The sequence below is a fragment of the Pipistrellus kuhlii genome, unplaced genomic scaffold (genome assembly GCF_014108245.1).
Source record: "Pipistrellus kuhlii isolate mPipKuh1 unplaced genomic scaffold, mPipKuh1.p scaffold_m20_p_3, whole genome shotgun sequence".
Classification (NCBI taxonomy): Eukaryota; Metazoa; Chordata; class Mammalia; order Chiroptera; family Vespertilionidae; genus Pipistrellus; species Pipistrellus kuhlii.
The window spans coordinates 108,626,386-108,645,232 of NW_023425529.1; the positions used below are offsets into that span (position 1 = coordinate 108,626,386).

An 18,847-nucleotide genomic window follows, 5' to 3' on the forward strand; every position below is an offset into this window, starting at 1 on the left:
AGCCCTGATGTGCTGACACTGTGCACTGAGGTTCAGGAGCAAAAATCCCATTAACCAGGTAAATTAAATATTTTAATTAGCTATTAATTTGCAAAAATATATTTTACATTGTTAAGTGAAAAAGTCCTTTTTTTCTTCAGATTGACAGCTAACTGCACTATCCGGTATATAGCATTAAGGTAAGAAACAATATATGCAGTGTTATATTTGTTTTAAATGTTGCAATGGTTTTGCAGCTCCCATGTTTTTTTTTTTCCTTCGGAAAAGGGGCCAAGTGGCTCTTTATGTCTTAAAGGTTGCAGACACCTGCCCTAACTGGTTTGACTCAGTGGATAGAGCGTCGGCCTGTAGACTGAAAGGTCCCAGGTTCGATTCCAGTCAAGGGCATGTACCTTGGTTGTGAGCACATCCCCAGTAGGAGATGTGCAGGAGGCAGCTGATCGCTGTTTCTCTCTCATCAATGTTTCTAACTCTATCTCTTGCCCTTCCTCTCTGTAAAAAATCAATTAAAAAAATATTGAAGTTAACAAAAATGAATGATTTGGTTCCCTCTCTATTTTTGTTCCATCTCTAGTGGAGGGATAAATGAACAGTGAAATGATAAAAACAAGCAGCAGAAAGAAGGGCTAATAATCAGGGCATGCAGTACCATAGTATAAGGTCACAAGGAATCCTAAAACTGCTGTGAGGAAGAGTTATCTACTCAAGGGTCTAATTTCTATGTTGTACAGATGGCCAGCAAAACCCAGTATCTGAGAGTAAATGAGTTCTCCCACAGATGAGATGAACCCACCTTCACTTTTGAGATAAATACAACCAACTGACAAACCCCAATACTTGAACTAAGCATAGAACTTACCAGTTCGATATGCCAGTAACCTGGCCTGAACCATGCAGTGCCTTGCAATTTCTTGTGGCAAACTTTGATTGTGAATTCCAATACTCTGTTCAGTCTTGTCACAATAAAATCCGTAGTGCTTACAGCTGGGCACACTGGAAGCTACTGTGGCCAAAAGTAGAATGAGGTCTTTCATGTTTTGCCTTAGATTGCTGAAGTATGGATTTTCACATAGGTTCTCCAAACCTATGGTCATCAGCATCTGCTTATGTAGTTCTTCACTTGAAACAAAAAATAACATTTCATATTCTTTTATTCTTTCTTGTCTACATTTGGAATAAAAGTCAATGTTAGTATCTGGAAATGTTTTTGCCATTTTTTGAATAAAGTCACATTTATAAGAGGTTTCCTCTACAAATTGCATCATACAACACACCAAAGGCTGAAGCAAGACACACACATGGGCCCTGCTGTTTGATTTCAATCTTTCCACTGCTTTGGCATCTAACTTTGCATCTTCAGAAGTAGATGCCTCAGAAAGCAAACTTATTTCTGGGTCAGCAGGCCAATATGAAATTCGGTTAACTCCGGCTGAAATACAAAATATGAAAGGTAGTTATCAGATACATTATGAAATTAAGGGCTTTCTTGATAAATTTACTGTATCACTGCAGTAGATCCAGAGATCCCAATATAATAAATGTCTATTACCAAGTCACTAATTAGGTATATAGCCTATTGGCAAACCATGGCTCACAGGCCATATCCAGCCCATTGCCTATTTTGGTATGGCTTGCAGGTTAAGAACATATTTTATTGTTTTAAATGGTTGGAAAAACAAAAACAAGAATATTTTGTGACATAAAAATCATGTGAAATTCAAATTTAATTGTCCATAAACAAACTTTATCGGGACACAGACCCACCATTCATTGACACAATCTCTGGCTGCTTTTGCACTACAATGGAGTAGCTGAGTTGAGAGCTGAGCAGCTGTATAGAAACCATGTGGCACACAAAGCCTAAAATATTACCTGACCTTTATAGGAATAGTTAACCAATCCCTCACAAAGTCCAGGGGAGGTATTTTGGAATCACTGGCCTTGCCAAGTATGGTCCATAAGCCCAATGCTGGAACTATATATATGTCAGAGTCCTACAAGTAATCAAATGGCTGCTTTTAGAAATATCATACTGGTAGCTGATAACTAACAGTGTCTAGAGTTTTGTATCTGAAATAAAGCAACCAGGCATTAATAATGTACCTATACTCTGAATTCTTTCTCTAGGAAGCTATTCTATGAAAATATTCTAAATAGAGACTGGAAAAAAAAAAAGCATGGATACTATCTATAGTGCAGCATTGTTTAAAACAGTAAAGACATAGGAAAACTAAACAGATAAAATAAGGGAATGATTAAACAGATTAGGATCTTCCTCGTAACAAAATATTATAGTTATCCAAAATTTCCACAAAGAACTTACAATTTGAGGACAGCAGTGGGGAGGGGAACTATATTCATTTTTTTAAGTCCACAAAATTAAAGACGGAACAACAAACTAGAAGGAACATTTTTAATCAATGTGATAGAGGAAAGGTTAGTAATCTTTAATATACAGATTTTAATTTATTAAGAGTATATACAGGTATAAATTGGTAAGAACAAGGCCTCAAAAGAATCCAAAGACATGAACAATTTACAAAAGAGAAAACAAAACTGGATAACAAACATAGGAAAAAATATTTTAATTTGTATTTCAGAATGAACAATGAGAGATGCCTTATAGAGAATGAAGCACTGAATTGTTCATCAGTTCATAAGTGTTTTACAACAGAGACTCCTTTGCTAGTATCTCATGTAACTGCAGTTTTTATGGCTGTGTCCAGAAGTGACTGGATGGTTGGCCCACAGGGTGTTGTGCATTCAAAGTAACAGAGGAACTAAATAAAGTTTTAGTTGAATTAACACACATTTCTATCTATTCCGTTACTTCAAACTCCTGCTGTGACTTGGGCTGTAAAGCAATTTTGAAAGCCTCAAAGCTAATGTCAGAATGTTTCCTCTGGCTGCATTTCACCTACCCTGTTGGAGTTCTCAAAATCCATTTCCTAACCAGCAGAGCTGGTCAGTCTTTCATCTAAACATCCTTGTTGCTTCTAGTAAACCTGATTCAAGGAGAAGAGGGGATGGCCAATCTTTAAAAAAATATTCACGTAACAGTGGCAAATGCTACTGCAGAAAATTTCCAATTTTGTTGTCTCAGACCCAATTACACTCTTTAAAATTAAGGAGGACCTCAATGAGGTGTAGATTATATCTATTGATATATACTGTATTAGAAAATAAAACAAAAATGTAAAAATATTAATTCACTAAATAATAAATAAATAAATAAATAAAACAATAAAGAACCTATGCCACATTATTACAAACTCGCGGCCAGGTGCACAACATTCATACACTGGGTGGGAGGGAAGGGGGCACAGGAGGGGAGGTCCCTCAGACCAGCCTGTGCTCTCCCACAACCCGGCAGTCGAACATCTTTAGCACTACCACAGAGGCAGAAGCTACCACCACCACTGCGCTCACCAGCAGAGCCCGGCTTCTGGCTGAGTGGCGCTCCCCCTGTGGGAGTTCACTGACCACCAGACGGCAGCTCCTGCATTGAGTGTCTGCCCCCTGGTGGTCAGTGTGCATCATAGCAACTGGTTGTTCCTCCATTTGGTCAATTTGCATATTAGGACTTTATTATATACTAGACACCCGTTGCACGAAGAGATTCATGTAATAGAGACTTTCTTCTCTTAGCTTCCAGCTCCAGTTTCCTTCGGCACCTGGGACTCAGGCCTTCCTTGTCTTTGCTGCAGGCTCCAGCCAGAGTCTGCCACCTTGGTCTTTGTTGAAGACTCCAGCCAGAGACTGCCATCTTCGCTGTGGCTGGAGTGCTGCTCCTATAGATCCCTTCGCCCCCTGCCCTCCCTCTCCACACCTAGAGCAGCTGGGCAGCCGCCATCTTTCTCTTTCTAAATTGCATATTCCCTCCTGATTGGCTGGTGGATGTAGTGAGTGATGGTCAATTTGCATGTTTCTCTTTTATTAGTATAGAGTAGGGGTGTCGAACTCAATCAGAGAAGGGGCCAAAATCTAAAATCCAGCCGAATGGTTTACTGAACAGTCATAAACTGTCATTGTGATGGAAACGCAGCGGAGTGCAGTGATGACAGCGAGGTGCGGGCCACATTGCAAGGCCTGGCGGGACGGATTTGGCCCGCGGGCCTTGTGTTTGACACATGTGGTATAGAGGATAACATAGCTTAATGAAAAATAACTATTTTCCCAAACTACAACAGAAACTAGTATAGGAGAATGACACGGCTTTAATTTTTACATCTCCCTCTGTGGTAGTGCTAAGGATGTCCGACTGCCAGATTGTGGGAGAGCATAGGCCAGTCTGAGAGACCTCCCCTCCTGTGCCCCCTTCTCCCCCACCCAGTGTATGAATGTTGTACTGGCTTAATAGAAGACATCTGGATTCTGAAATCTGTTGCTGCTTTCAATCTGCTGCAATAGGTTGTTTTATTGAAGTATTGTATATGAAAAGTAGCCAGCCTCACACAGATGTGTAGTAGAAAAGGAGTATTTTAACAGCCATTTCAGATAGTTGTCAATATTCTTCTTTGACACCATATAAAATTTTAAGAAAGGATAGTCTTAAAAATCATAAGTTTTTGTTCTCTTACATTAAATTCCATTATTTTTAAAAATTTCTATTCATTAACACCACCGATCTCATCCAGAAGAGTTTTTAAGTCTGGGAAGCTGTAAGCTCTTGATGGCAAGGTTTTCAAAATTTTCACTTGAAAACTCAAATGTTATCATCGACAACAAATACTGTCAGTTGTTTTCTTAGAAGTGAAAGATTCACTTAACGTATTTTTGAGATAATGTCTGTCAAATATCCAAGTGTTTATAGCTTTTCAGATCACAGTGTTCCATGAAAAAAAAAAAAAAAAAAAGGATAATTCAGTTCATAACTCAAACATTTGCATAGCTAGTTTTCCGTAAGGCAACCTTCATACTTAAGTTTGTAGCTAAAGTGCTTTATATCTCCCTCTTATTTTCTCACACAGAATATTATAAACATGTGTACTCAAGGACTGGGATTTAAAATTAATAATTTTTATTGTTTCACCAAAGACATTCATACATGAAACCTTTTTTCCCTCCTATGTACCTGGCCATGAAGAGTAAGTACAATGACTACCAGTTCCTTGTTTGTTATTAGGCAGCAGTTTTGAGAGGAGTTAGAAAGAGGATTCGGCAGACAGGTAAGGGGTGGAAGAAGGAAGTTCGGACATGACCATTGGAGCCAGCTAAAACTGTAACAATTCCAGGGCAGGAGCAATAGGGAAACTGAGACAGGAAAGTTAAAACAGTGTGGGCAACTTGCAGCCAGCTTGTAATTAACAAACCATTATCTTCTCCAGCCAAGGACACAGAGCAGATGGTTAAATAAAAACCTCCCTGACGAGAGAATGCAAAAAGGGAGGAGGAAAGGTGAAAGGAAAAAGGGGCCATTTTATTCCCTAAATAGAGAAGCCAGCAGTCTCAAAGCTTGGCAAGATAAAGTTGCCAGGTGCTTATGAATTCTGGAAAGGCCACAACAAAGTAAAAAAAAAAAGGAGCCTTGAGAATTAATGTTCCAAATAGCCAGCAGAGGACATTTGAAACCTATAAGCAAGAGGGTATATAATTCCTCACACCCCCACCCAACTTGCTCTTCAGATTAGCTGAGAGCCCGTGTGCACTTCATGAGCCAGATGTATACTTTGCTTGTTTTGCTTTTGCTTTTTCAATAAAGATGCATGCTTTAATTGCTTTAATAAATTGGCTTTTCACAACGCAGTCAGGGTCTCTCATATAAATTAATCCTCTCTGGTATTGGCAAGAGGTACCTATTACAAAATCATAGGAATGCTGGTCTTGCAGAAAAACAGAACTCCACAAGACAAGAATGCTTATCTTACATGTGCAAAAAGTTGCAAGAGATAGGGAAGGAAAAGGAAGAGGGGGAGCACCAGGTGGATTTTAAAACTGTTGGTGGGCGAAGAAGATAGAAGAAACCAATCAGAAAGCAACCTGGGTAAAGAACAGGCTTTGGCTAAATACAATATCCCTAGATTAACGAGCTTTAGTGGCAACCCATTATTGGGACCCCTCCCCACGTGGAGAGTTTGTATCTGCTTATAATAAATTTCCACACATTTGCTTAAATCTTCTGGTTCTTGATTTTTTTTTTCTTCAATTTCATGAGACACGATCTGAGGAAGAACATCGGCTCACCGTTGGGGAATCAGCTTTACACACCACTGTTTTGGAACTATTAGGGTCAATTTGGTAGTAAGATGAAAATGTTCTTGACCTTGTGGAACATGAGGAGTCCACAGACCACACAGGCTCTGCCACCAACCCGAAGCGACAGCCCACCAGATTGCAGCCGAAGCTGCCAGGGACCTCATGGCGCAAAATGCAGCCCCCAGCCCAGCCCAGCCCAGCCGTCCCAGCCCAGAAACAGTGGCTGTGGGCGCCGGGGAATGACGTCCCATAGCAGTGGAAAAGGATTGGAGACTATACCAGCCTTTTTCCCCCAGAAACTCTCTGAAGGAGGCTTCTTTACAAGGCATGTTTGTTCATTTCCTTTGGTAACTGAACTCAAACTCCAGTCCTCTCTCCTTCACAGAAGTCTGGGAGGTGGGGCTGAAAGTTCCAACCCTCTAGTCACTTGGTTGGTTCCCCTGGCAACCAAGACAAGCCATAAGGGTTTTCCAAAAATCACTTCATTAACAGACTCAGGTGTGGTTGAAATGAATAACAAAGACACTTTTATCACTCATCACTCAGTAAGTTCCAGTAAGGTCTGAGTTACATGGAAACTTGCCTACCTGTTGGCAGTCACACCTGGGAACAAATTAGTGGCCAGGATGGGAGTAGTCACTGCAAGGGTGCAAAACCTAAATAATTTGTATTTATAAACAAAGATGTGAGCTCATGGGGGCGTGTTCTCTCTCTCTCTCCCCCCTCTCTGTCTCACACACACACACACACACACACACACGCCAGCCCATCTTGGGACTTATGCTGCAGGGTCTGCACAGCCATGTGGGACTCCCACAATGCATTAATGGACTGAACCTGGATTAAATACTAAACTATCCTCCACTGTAACATGGAAAGGAAGCTCTGTACACTGGACCTGCTTCTGCTTTGCTGAACTCCCAGCAGCCCTCTTTCAGAACTGGCTTGGGGAAATGGAACACTGCAACTTAAAAAATGTAACCTCATACAAATAAAGCCTTCCTCCACATCCCATCCTCCCATGGGGCTTCTGAAATGCTTCCTTCAGCAGCACCCCAAGAGCCTCACTCGACTCATGTCAGGGAAATCTGGCCATTAATTCCTCCTGCAGCATCAGTATCTATGTAAAAGGTGTAATGTTTTTGGTCTGGCTGATGTCGCTCAGTTGACCATCGACCTATCAACCAGGAGGTCATGGTTTGATTCCTGGTCAGGCACAAGCCCGGGTTGCAGGCTCACTCTCCAGGTAGGGGGTGTGCAGGAGGCAGACTATCAATGAATCTCTCATCATTGATGTTTCTATCTCTCTCTCTCTGAAATCAATAAAAACTTATTTTAAAAAGAAGATATATTTTAAATAGCAGAATGGTCTGCATACTTACTTGGAGAAAAAAAAAAAATCATGAGCACAAAAAGTTTTAGTGAGTAGCCCTGTATGACAAAGATGGAAAGCTAAACATTAATAATTTGTGTTTATCATTTCCAAAATGTAGTCAATGGGAAGCGGCCAGGAACTACAGTTCCCACAATGAATATGAACAGAAATGAGTTATTGACTTCCCAGCCAGGATTTGTTAGTTAATCCTCACCCAAGGATATTTCTCCATTGATTTTTAGAGAGAGTGGAAGAGAAGGGGAGAGATAAACATCAGTGTCAGAGGGACACATCAACTGGTTGCCTCCCATACATGCCCTGACCAGAGCACATGTCCTCCATGGACAAACTACTGTTCAGGGCTTATGAATGCCTAGCGTATTAAGCCACGGAAATTTTAGTGTTTTATTTGTTATCAGAGGTCCTGTGCGGTGGGGTCCCTCGGCCTGGCCTGCAGACACCCTGAGTGTTCTCAGATTGCTAGAGGGCACAGGCCAGGCTGAGGAATCACACCAGGCCAGGACAGCCAGGGCGGGGGCGGGGGGAGGCCCTATGGGGGACCAAGCCGGCTGGGGGGAGGGGCCATTCCCATCCCCTGGTCAAATTCCCAAACTCCCAGTTGAGGGGACAATTTGCATATTAGGCTTTTATTATATAAGATAGCAGCTCATTTCAGTCTAGTATTGACATGAAGCATCATCTAACTACCATGTTTCCCCGAAAATAAGACATCCTCCGAAAATAAGACCTAGCGCATGGAAAGATAAGACATCCCCTGAAAATAAGACCTAGCACAACTTTGGGAGAAAAAATTAATATAAGACACTGTCTTATTTTGGGGGAAACAAGGTAGTTAGTGACAGAGCTGAGACCAGAATATAAGCTTTCTGAGTTCTTATAGTATATAAAACTATCTTTAGATATATATACTTCTAAAGTACCTCTGTGGTACTTATACACTGTTTCCACTGACTGTTCTCAGAAAAATGTTAGTAATCCCCAGCAAAGCCTTATCTACACTTACCATTTACAATCATTTTCAAACAAGCAGAACATGGCTTTCTGGAAAAATAAAGATCACAGTTTTTCAGCCTTGACCCATGTTTTATAAGAGCAATTTTCCCAGCATGTAACTCTTCACTTGAACAGTGAAGATCAACAATTTTCATGTCTCTCACCACCACAAGACCAGTTTTCTTCACCTACATTAAAACACAAAACAATAATTTATTAGTTATAAATGCTAAAGATCATATCATGGATTATACTTTATTTATTAATAACATGAAAATTTATTTCATTCATTACCTGAACAGGTTAAACAAAAGCATATTTTCATTAGGTCCCCAAAAGTTTTTGAATATTTAATACTGACTTTAATACCAGAAATGTTTCAAATTTATGATTTCTTAAATCAATTTAGCATTTAATTCTCATTAATAAAGTCCTAATGAGAAATGAATAAATTTTGACCTATTGAAAGGCAAGAACCAAGTTAATTCGACTTTTTTTCTTATAGCATCTAGTCTAGGACTATTTTTAGTATTAAGCTTCTAAATGGTCATAAAAACAATTTAGAGAACTGATTTTACATATAAATAAGCAAATCCTGTAAAGTCATTTGCTGATTTGTTGATGGTAGCCATTTTGACAGCGGTAAGGTGATGTCTCATTGTCCTTTTAATTTGCATCTGATGATCAGTAACAGCATTTTTTCATTTGTCTCTTGGACAACATCATTTATTGAAGAGACTGTCTTTATTCCATTGTATGCTCTTGCCTTCTTTGTCCAATTTTTTAAATTATGTTTTAATTGACTTCAGAGAGAGGAAGGGATAGGGAGAGAGATAAAAACACTGAAGATGAGCAGAAACCGGTTTGGCTCAGTGGATAGAGCATCGGCCTGCGGACTGAAAGGTCCCAGGTTCAATTCTGGCCAAGGGCATGTCCCTTGTTTGTGGACACATCCCCAGGAGGGGGTGTGCAAGAGGCAGCTGATCAATATTTCTCTCTCATCAATGTTTCTAACTCTCTATCCCTCTCTCTTCCTCTCTAAAAAAATCAATAAAATATATGTATTTTTTAAATTGAAGATGAGAGAGAATCATAGAATGGCTGTCTCTGATATACCCTCTACTTGAGGACCGAGTCCATAACTCAGGCATGTGCCTTGACCGGCAATCAAACAGTGACCTCCTGGTTCATGGTTTGAAGATCAATCACTGAGCCACACTGGCCAGGCTCCTTTGTCAAATATTGAGAGTAATGGCTTGGGTTAATTTCTGGGGTCTCTGTTCCATGTGCCAGTACCAGGTTGTTTTGATTACAATGACTGCTGTTTAAATTTTATATCTGGTATTGTGATCCCTCCTACTTTGTTCTTTTTTCAAGATTGCTGTGGTTAGTCAGGGTCTTTTTTGGTTCCATATACATTGTTGGAGTATTTGTTCTGGTTCTGTGAAATATGTATTGGTATTTTAATAGGGATTGCATTGAATCTACAGATTCCCTTGGAGATAGGGACATTTTAGTCCTTCTGGATGCTGGCCGGGGACTTCCTTTGTTCTGCGCTGCCCCCTGGTGGTCACAGCGAGCAATAGAACTCCTGGTCTCTGGGTCGAACTCCTGAGGGGACACTTTGTATATTAGCCGCGCGCGCAAGCGCGTGCGTGCGTGCGTGCGTGCGTGCGTGTGTGATATGTCACATTTATTGATTTGTGAATATTATACCAGCCTTAACCCCCTTGGTCATAGTGGATAATCTTTTTAACATATTGTTGGATTACATTTGCTAATATTTTGTTGAGGATTTCTTATGTATATTCATGAGGAATATTAGCCTGTAATTTTTTTTCTTTGTAGAGGTCTTTATTTGGTTTTGGAATTAGGATAATGCTGGCTTCCTAAAAAGAGCTTGGGATTCTTTTCTCCTCTTCAATTGTTTGGGATAGTTTGAGGCGGATAACAGTTCTGTTTTGAATTTTTGGTAAAACTCCCTTTTGAAGCCCTCTAGTCCAGGACATTTGTTTGCTCAAAGTTTGTCTTTTTATTTCTGCTTCAATTTCATTAGTTGTTCTTAGTCTATAAAGATTTTCTTACTCTTCTTGAGTTTTGGAAGATTGTATGTTTCTAAGGATTTGTCCATTTTGCCCAGGTTGTTTAATTCATTGGCATGCAGTTGTTGGTAATATTTTCTTACAAATCGTTGAATTTCTGTGGTATCAGTTGTTACTTCACATCTTTCGTTTCTGATTTTACTTATTTTCGTTTCTGATTTTATTTATCCTCTCTCTGTTTCTTGATGAGTCTGGATAGTGGGTCAATCTTTATCATTTCCAAGAACCAGTCCTTGGTTTCATTGATCTTTTGTATTTTTTTTTTAAGTCTATGTCATTTAATTTCCCCTAAATTATTATATCATTCCGTCTACTAACTTGGAGCTTTTCTTCTTGTTCTTAATTCATTTATTTTTAGGGTTAGATAGTTTATTAGAGACTAGAGATTTTTCTTGTTCCTTGAGGTGGGCCCATTGTGCTATGAACTTTCTTCTCAGGGCTGCTTTTGTTGTGTCCCATAGATTTGGGGTTTTGTGTGTTTATTTTCTCTTTTTTAATATATTTTTATTGATTTTAGAGAGGAAGGAAATGGGAGAGAGAGAGATAGAAACATCAATGATGATAGAGAATCATTAATTGGCTACCTCCTTCATGCCCCCTACTGGGGAATTAAGCCCAAAACCCAGGTATGTGTCCTGATCGGGAACCGAACCCTGACTTCCTGATTCATAGGTCGACCACTGAGCCACACTAGTCGGGCTGTGAGTTCATTTTCATTTTCTCCCAGGAAGTTTTGATTTTCTTCTTTGATCTCAGTGGTAACCCATTCATTGTTTAATAACATGCTATTAGATTCCATGTGTTTGAAAATTTTTGAGTTTTTGTATTATAGTTTATTTCAAGCTTCATGCCATTGTGTTACAAGGAAATACTTCATATGAGTTCAATCTTTTTGAAATTGTAGAGACTAGCCTGTGGTCTATTTTCGAGAATGTCCCATGTGCACTTGAGTTAAATTCTGCAGCTTTGGGGTAAAATGTTCTGTAAATGTCAATTAAATCCATATGATCTAGTATGCTATTTAGAGTCACTATTTCCTTGATTTTTTTGTCAGGAAGATCTATCCAGTAAAGCCAGTGTGGTGTTGAAAACCCCTACTATGACTGCAGTCCTGTTGATCTCTCTGTTAAAGTTCTCCAAGACTTTATTTATATATTTAGAATCTCCTATATTGGGGTGCATGTACGTATACAAGGTTTATATCTTCTTGTTGGATTGATCCCTTTAGTATTAGGTAATAACCTTCCTTGTCTCTTGTTATGGCCTTCACTTTAAAGTCTACTTTGTCAGATATAAGTATTGCTACCCCCTTCCCTTTTTTTTCCTTCAATTTCTATTAGCATGGGAAGTTTTTTTCTATCCCTTCACTTTTATCCTGAGTCTTTTGTTCTGATGTGGGCCTCTTGTAGACAGCATGTATGTATGGGTCATATTTTCTTATCCATTCTGCTACCCTATGTCTTTTGATTGGAACATTTAATCCATTTACATTTAAGGTTATTATTGCTAGGTATTTATTTATTGCCATTTTTATTATATATGCCTATATTTCTCTATATATACATTACTTCTTAACATTACAGCAGTCCCTTTAACATTTCATTCAATGTTGGTTTGGTGGTAATAAACTACTTTAACTTTTTTGGGGGGGCCTGGGAAGCTTTTTATTTCACCATCTATTTTGAATGATAGACTTGCTGCATAGAGTACTCTTGGTTTCAGATTCTTGCTTTTCATTGTCTTGAATACTTCAGCTATTCCTTTCTGGCTTATAGAGCTTCTGTTGAGAAACCAGCTGACAGCCTTATGGGAGTTCCTTTGAAGGTAACAAATTGATTTTCTCCTGCTGCCTTTAAGATTCTTTTTGTCTTTAATTTTTTCCATTTTAATTATGACGTGTCTCTTTACAGTGTGGGTCTCTAGGTTATTCCTGCTTGAGACTCTCTATACTTCCTAAATTTGTGTGACTTTTTCCTTCACCAGGTTTTTCTGCCATTATTTCTTCAAACACTTTATCCATTCCTTGCTCACTTTCTTCTCCTTCTGGCACTCCTATTATGTAAATATTGTTACACTTCATGTTATCCCATAGCTCCCTTAAGTTGTCCTCCTGTTTTTTTGTTTTTATATTTTTATTGATTTCAGAGAGGGAGAAACATCGGTGATGAAAGAGAATCATTGATAGCTACTTCCTGCACACCCCCTACTGTGATCAAACCCACAACCCAGGTATGTGTCTTTGACTGGAATCAAACACAGGACCCTTCAGTCTGCAGGCCAATGCTCTATCCACTGAGCAAAACCAGCTAGGGCTCTCCTCCTGTTATTTAATTGTCTTTCTTTTTGATTCTCTGAGTGATTTTTTTCTACCCTGTCATCCAATTCACTGATCCAATCCTTGGCTTCCCCTAATCTGCTGTGTATTCCTTCCAATGTGTTCTTTTTCTTTTTAATTTTATTTATTAAGTTGACAGCAGTGACAATGGTCAACATGAACATATAGGCTTTATATGTGGGTTTCTATGCCAATGTGTTCTTTGTTAGTGCTGTCTTCATATATGACTGGTCTTTTTTCATAGTTACTCTGAAAATGCCTTCAACAGGGTAGGGCAACTGCCTTCCCCCAGGAATAACCACCTGCGTAGCAAAGACCCGTGGAGAAAGACTTCCTCTGCAGTGTGAGGAAATGACTCCACACATCAAGTGGAGTGGCTGCCTTCCGAGCTCCCACCCTAGAGCCCCAACCGTGGACTCTCACCGAGCTCCCGTCCACTCTGCTCTCCTCATTCAGAGCAAGGCGGGCGGCTGCACGTGAAATTTTGTGCACTGGCACTTTTACAGCGTGCCTGCATTTCCAGCCATCTCTGGCTACCAGAGAGCAGCAACCCTGCTGCTTTTCACAGCCAAATGTTCTGTGGGCACCTTTCTCAGGTCTGGCCTCTGGGCTGGGGAGTCCAGTTTGGGTTTTAGACCCCAGAATCTCAGTGGGAACCTCTCGCAGCTGAGATATCCCTCTGGACCTTAAGCTACTGTCTGTGGGAGCCCATCCAGCCCTTTTGCACCTCTGCACTTCCTACCAGTCTCTATGCAATTTCCACTTTCCGTCCTTGGTTATTAGGGTTCTCTCCAGCTAGTCTTCAGTTTATTTTTTCACGGTGGTTTTTCTCTATTTTAGTTATATTAACAGTTTGGTCCTAGGTGAATGTCAGTGTAGCTTCCACTTACACCACCACCATTTTTAATTCTCTCTGGTGTATTCTTTATTTCTACTATGTCATTCTTCATTTCTGACTGGTTGCTTTTCATAATTTTTATATTTTGTTTATGCTGTTGAGCATCCTTATAATCATTACTCTGAACTCTATATCTGATAGATTGTTTATATGCATTTCACTTAGTTCTTCTGGAGAATTCTCTTCTTTCATTTGGGAATTGTATCTTTGTCTCCCCATTTTGGCTGCCTGCTTGGGGTTGTTTCTATGTATTAGGTTAATCTGCTTTGACTCCCAATCTTGGTAGGGTGGCCTTATGTAGTAGGTGATCTGTATAAACCAACAGTGAAGTCTCCCTGATCACCGGACCTGAGTGCTCTACTGTCCCTTGTATGTGTTGTGTGGGATCTGTTATTTTACTTAAATCTTGATTGCTACTGTCTCATTCATGTGTGGCTGAGAGTGAGGCTCAATTTCCAACACAGCACATAGACTGCTGTGCAGGTACTTATCACATGAAACATAATTCACCTCAGCAGTGCTTGGAGCCTGCCAATATCTCCCTGTTGATATGCTGCTTATGAAACTTTTTAGATCCTGCTCTGTTGTCTGAAGCTGACCACTAGGTTTATTGGTTTTGGACCTCTTCATCAAAGAGTCTCTGGTACAGGCCAATGTCAGACACTGTTTGTGACTAGCCCTGAGTACCCTATTTGAAGCTATCAGCGATCCAAAGCTTGTGATTCCCTCTGCTGAGGCTGGGTGCATTTGAAAAGGGTCAAGATGCACACTAAGGTCTACTTTTGCTAGCCCCAAGTCCCAAAGCAGATCCAGCACAGATTCAAAGCACTCAGAGATCTGCCTCTGCCTACAGGTTGATTGTTAATCTCAGTCACTTAATGAACCTCACATTGCAGACCACAGGGTATGGTGAGGGCTTCCAATGGGTGAGGCAATTACTTCCCCCAGGCTGTAACTGCCTGGGTAGTAAAGTTCTGCATGAAAAAGATGGCCTCTGCAGTATGGGGGAATGACAGCACAGGGATCCAAGTGGCTGTCCTTTCAACTCCGTTCCGAGCCACCAATCCCAAGTTCTCCTCACACAGCTCTAGTCGACTGTCCTCTCTGCTGAAGTCCAAGGTAAGGGGCTGCACATAAAATTTTGTGCATTGGCCCTTTGAGGGTGCCTGCTTTTCCAGCCATCTCTCCCTGGTAGACAGAAGCCCCATTGCTTTTCACAGACAGATGTTATGTGGGACTTTTCCCAGTTCTGGTCCTCTGGGCTGGGGAGCCTGGTTGGGGGTTTAGACCGCAGACTTCTCAGGGGGAACTCCCCACAGCTGAGATATCCCTCCCGAACTCAACTGCTGGGAGCCCAGCCAGCCCTCTTGCACCTCCACAATTCCTACCAGTCTCGATGTGGCCTCCTCTTTACATCTTTGGTGATAAGGGTTCTCTTCAGCTAGGCTTCAGTTGGTTATTCAGAATGATTTTTTCTATACTTTAGTTGTAATTCCAGTTTGGTCCTGGAGAATGTCAGTGTAGCTTCCACTTAATCCACTGCCATCTTGGAATCCTCTATTTATCACTTTTTTGTCTTTTTACCTCAGGGAAAAAAAATATTTTTTTTTTCATTCTGTTTCTAGCTAAGGCCAAATATCAAGTTTGAGACAAAGATTTTTTTTCCATCCCAAACTTAAAACAAAGCAAATAAAAGGCTAAGTTGCATTCCATTTTGTCACTTTCACTTACTACAACTCTCAGAAACTCCCAAAAGACTAAATCTTTTGAGTGAATCACTATTCTGCCACTATTTTACTTCATCTCACTGACATCTTGGCAAGTCATCTATTAGCCCTAGTCACAGAGTTTTATATTAACACAGAGACAAAAGAGGACAGTTTGTTTTGTATATGAACTTAAGATGGTGAGTCACTATTTTTTACCTTTGCTTTTCTTATAATAAAATACATCTAAATATTCTGAGACAAATTATTTCTATACTTTGTTGGGAATTTTAGAAAATCCCAGGAATGTACATCAAAATCATCAAGATAAGTTTTTTTAAAAATATACTTTTCCCCCCCACGCCATATCTGATGAATCAGGATCTTTCTGAAAAAATGCAAAAGATTATTAACTAACAAGGAAAAACCATACAATCTTGTCAGGTCAGGGCTCTGATTTGACCTCTCCTGGAAGCCAGTAAGTTAGCCTGCTGTTCCATGGATACTGGCAGAGACATGAGCCTCAGACAAAAGATTGTATCATTCATAGCTAAGCAAGCAGCATGAGCATCATTTTGTGATGGTTTCCCCTGCTCATAAATCCCATGTGGGTGAGGCAGAACAGCCTAGATAGATTCCTGGACACAAAGTAGATTATGTTATAGGAGAGGAACACTGAACTTTGGGTTCTATTGTTTTATCCAGTCAGCAAGCAAACACACACTCTTGTACCAAGAGGGAGACATTACCTCAACCCTCAAGATTGCTTGTTACAAATGCAACTCCTAGAAATAACCGAAGTAAAGAGCAGTTTGGGCCTCGAATTCTTTAAGCCAGCAAGATGTTGGAATTTGAAAGAACCATGGAAGCGTCTCAACCCATGAACTAATATGAGTTAAAGGTGGAAATTTTTTTTAAAAAGGAAGATGTAGGAGCATACTGTAGAACAATGTTTTTTACAAAATAGACATGTATAATCCTGTAAATGCACAAAATGTTTTTAGAAGAGTATACAAGAAACTCCTTTGGAAGTGGGAATAGGGAATTTGAGTATAAGAGGAAGTTTTATTCTACTTTACACCATTCCTTTTGCTTTATTATGAACATATATATATGTATGTGTGTGTGTTTTGTTTAGAAATCATAAAAATTCACCTGTTTTTTGTCAGTAGATACTCTGATCATCTCTTCATTATCTCCTAAGTGTCCATGCTTTCCCTCTTCCTTTTCCTAATTAAAAGCAGATTGGGGGGGGGGGGAGGTTAATACATAAGATGTATGATTAATTCTATATCTTCTAATTAAAAGCCGTCTCCTTGGCTTTGGAACATTTTTTTTTTTAACTGATAAAACTCTGCATTGATTTCCTGCTTTGTTCAGGTTCATGTTCAGATTATGTAACCTAATACATTAGGCCTTTTTATTCTGGTCCCTGAATACTTTTCCAAAATATTGAAGAAGGGTAAATTGTAGTCAGAAAATAGAATTCTATAGTTAAAAATTTTAGAGTTGGGACAGTTTTGAGCAATGGAAAAGTCCAGAGTATGGCCATGGCTAAGCAGGACTGTAGGGGAATAGTGGAAAATTAACTGGATTTGGGAAGAAACTATGTAACAAAAGCATTAGATGTTGATTATGGTAGGCAGAATAATGATCACCCAAAGGCCCTCCTATCGCAATCCCTGAGCCTGTAGCAGTTAAGTTACCAAGGCAAGGTTGCAGATGGAATTAAGGCTGCTAATTAACCTGACATTGAGATAAGGAGATTATCCTGGATTATGTGGGTGGGCTTATGTTGGTAATAGCAAGGGTCCTTAGCAGCAAGAGGGAGGCCGGAAAATCAGTGTCAGAGTGGTCCAAGTAAGACTTAACCTGGCCGCCACTGGTTTTGAAAATGGAGGAAAGGGTCCATGATCCAAGGCATGTGGCAGTCTCTAAAAGCTGAAAAAGGAAAGGAAACGAATTCTTCCAGAGTTTCTAAAGAAGCACAGCGTGCCAACATTTTGATTTTAGCCCAGAGAGACTCATTTCCGACTTTTGACCCCCAGAAATTTAAGATAATAAATGTGTGTTGTTTTAAGCTACCAACTCTGTAGTAATTTGTTACAGAGCAACAGGACCCTAATGCAGAGATGTCCATAAGTCTCCTCTAAAAGTAAAATAGTAGAAAGTCTAGAGGCTTGGCTGGTGTAGCTCAGTGGTTGAGTGCCGACCTATGAACCAGAGGTCACTGTTCCCTTCCCGGTCATAGCATATGCCTGGTTGCAGGTTTGTTCCCCGGTGTGGGACATGAAGGAGATAGCCAATCAAGGATTCTCTCTCATCATTAATGCTTATATATTTCTCTCCCTCTCCATTCCTTTCGGAAAAAAAATATCTATCTATCTATCTATATATATATATATATATATATATATATATATATATATATATATGTGTGTGTGTGTGTGTGTGTGTGTGTGTGTGTGTGTATATATATGTGTATGTGTATATATATATAATATACACACATGCACATAAATATTGTGTGTGTGTGTGTGTGTGTGTATATATATATATATATTTATTTATTTATTTATTTATTATTATTTTTTTTTTTAAGAAAAGTTTTGAGCCAGGGACCAAACTCCTTTATTTATAAATCAATTCAACAAATATTTATTGAAGCCTTGCTTTGTGTCAGCCACAGACCTAGCTGCTCAGGACGCAGCCCTTACAGAGCTTACGATTTATAAATACAGGTGCTACTATGAAGTGAACAGGTAATTAAGCCAGTGTGATAAAGCAGAATTCTGTGAGCCCAAAGTAGGGGATATGTGTAATAAATTGGAGAAAGTCTGAAAGTTGGAATGACAAGCTTGGTAAATATAAACATCTTAGTCTATGAAACAAATGATGGATGCTAGAAAAGGAATGGCACCTAAGAAGTTTACAAGAAAAGCCATGTCCTGGCAATGGGGTTTGTGTTCCAACAGGACAGAAAGAGGAAGTGATGATATTGGTAGTGAAATGTGGGGTGTGTGGACGGTAGTAGTAGTGATGATTATATGAGTGATAATAATAAAAGTACCTAACATTTGCTGCATGTGTACCACATATCAAGTCCTATATCATCTCATTTAATCCTCACAACTTTACAAAGTAGCTATTATTGCTCCCATTTTACAAATGAAAAAATTGTGACTGATAGAGATTAAATAACTTGAACATAGTCACACAGCT

At 39.6% G+C, this 18,847-nt stretch overlaps 1 protein-coding gene across 6 annotated transcripts in view; it reads right to left on the reverse strand.

Moving 5' to 3' along the window:
- Positions 1–18,847, reverse strand: part of CDADC1 (cytidine and dCMP deaminase domain containing 1) — a 68,483-nt gene that overhangs the window by 29,994 nt on the left and 19,642 nt on the right. For 2 of the 6 annotated variants that reach the window (XM_036457685.2, XM_036457684.2), the window contains 3 exons: positions 16,781–16,855; positions 8,595–8,772; positions 860–1,429 (listed from right to left, as the gene is read on the reverse strand). In XM_036457685.2, coding sequence (XP_036313578.1) covers positions 860–1,429; positions 8,595–8,772; positions 16,781–16,855 — 823 coding nt within the window. Of the gene's footprint in view, positions 1–859; positions 1,430–8,594; positions 8,773–15,307; positions 15,504–16,780; positions 16,856–18,847 lie in introns of those variants that run through there. The other 4 variants (XM_036457688.2, XM_045588658.1, XM_045588659.1 and 1 more) reach the window with 4 other exon arrangements.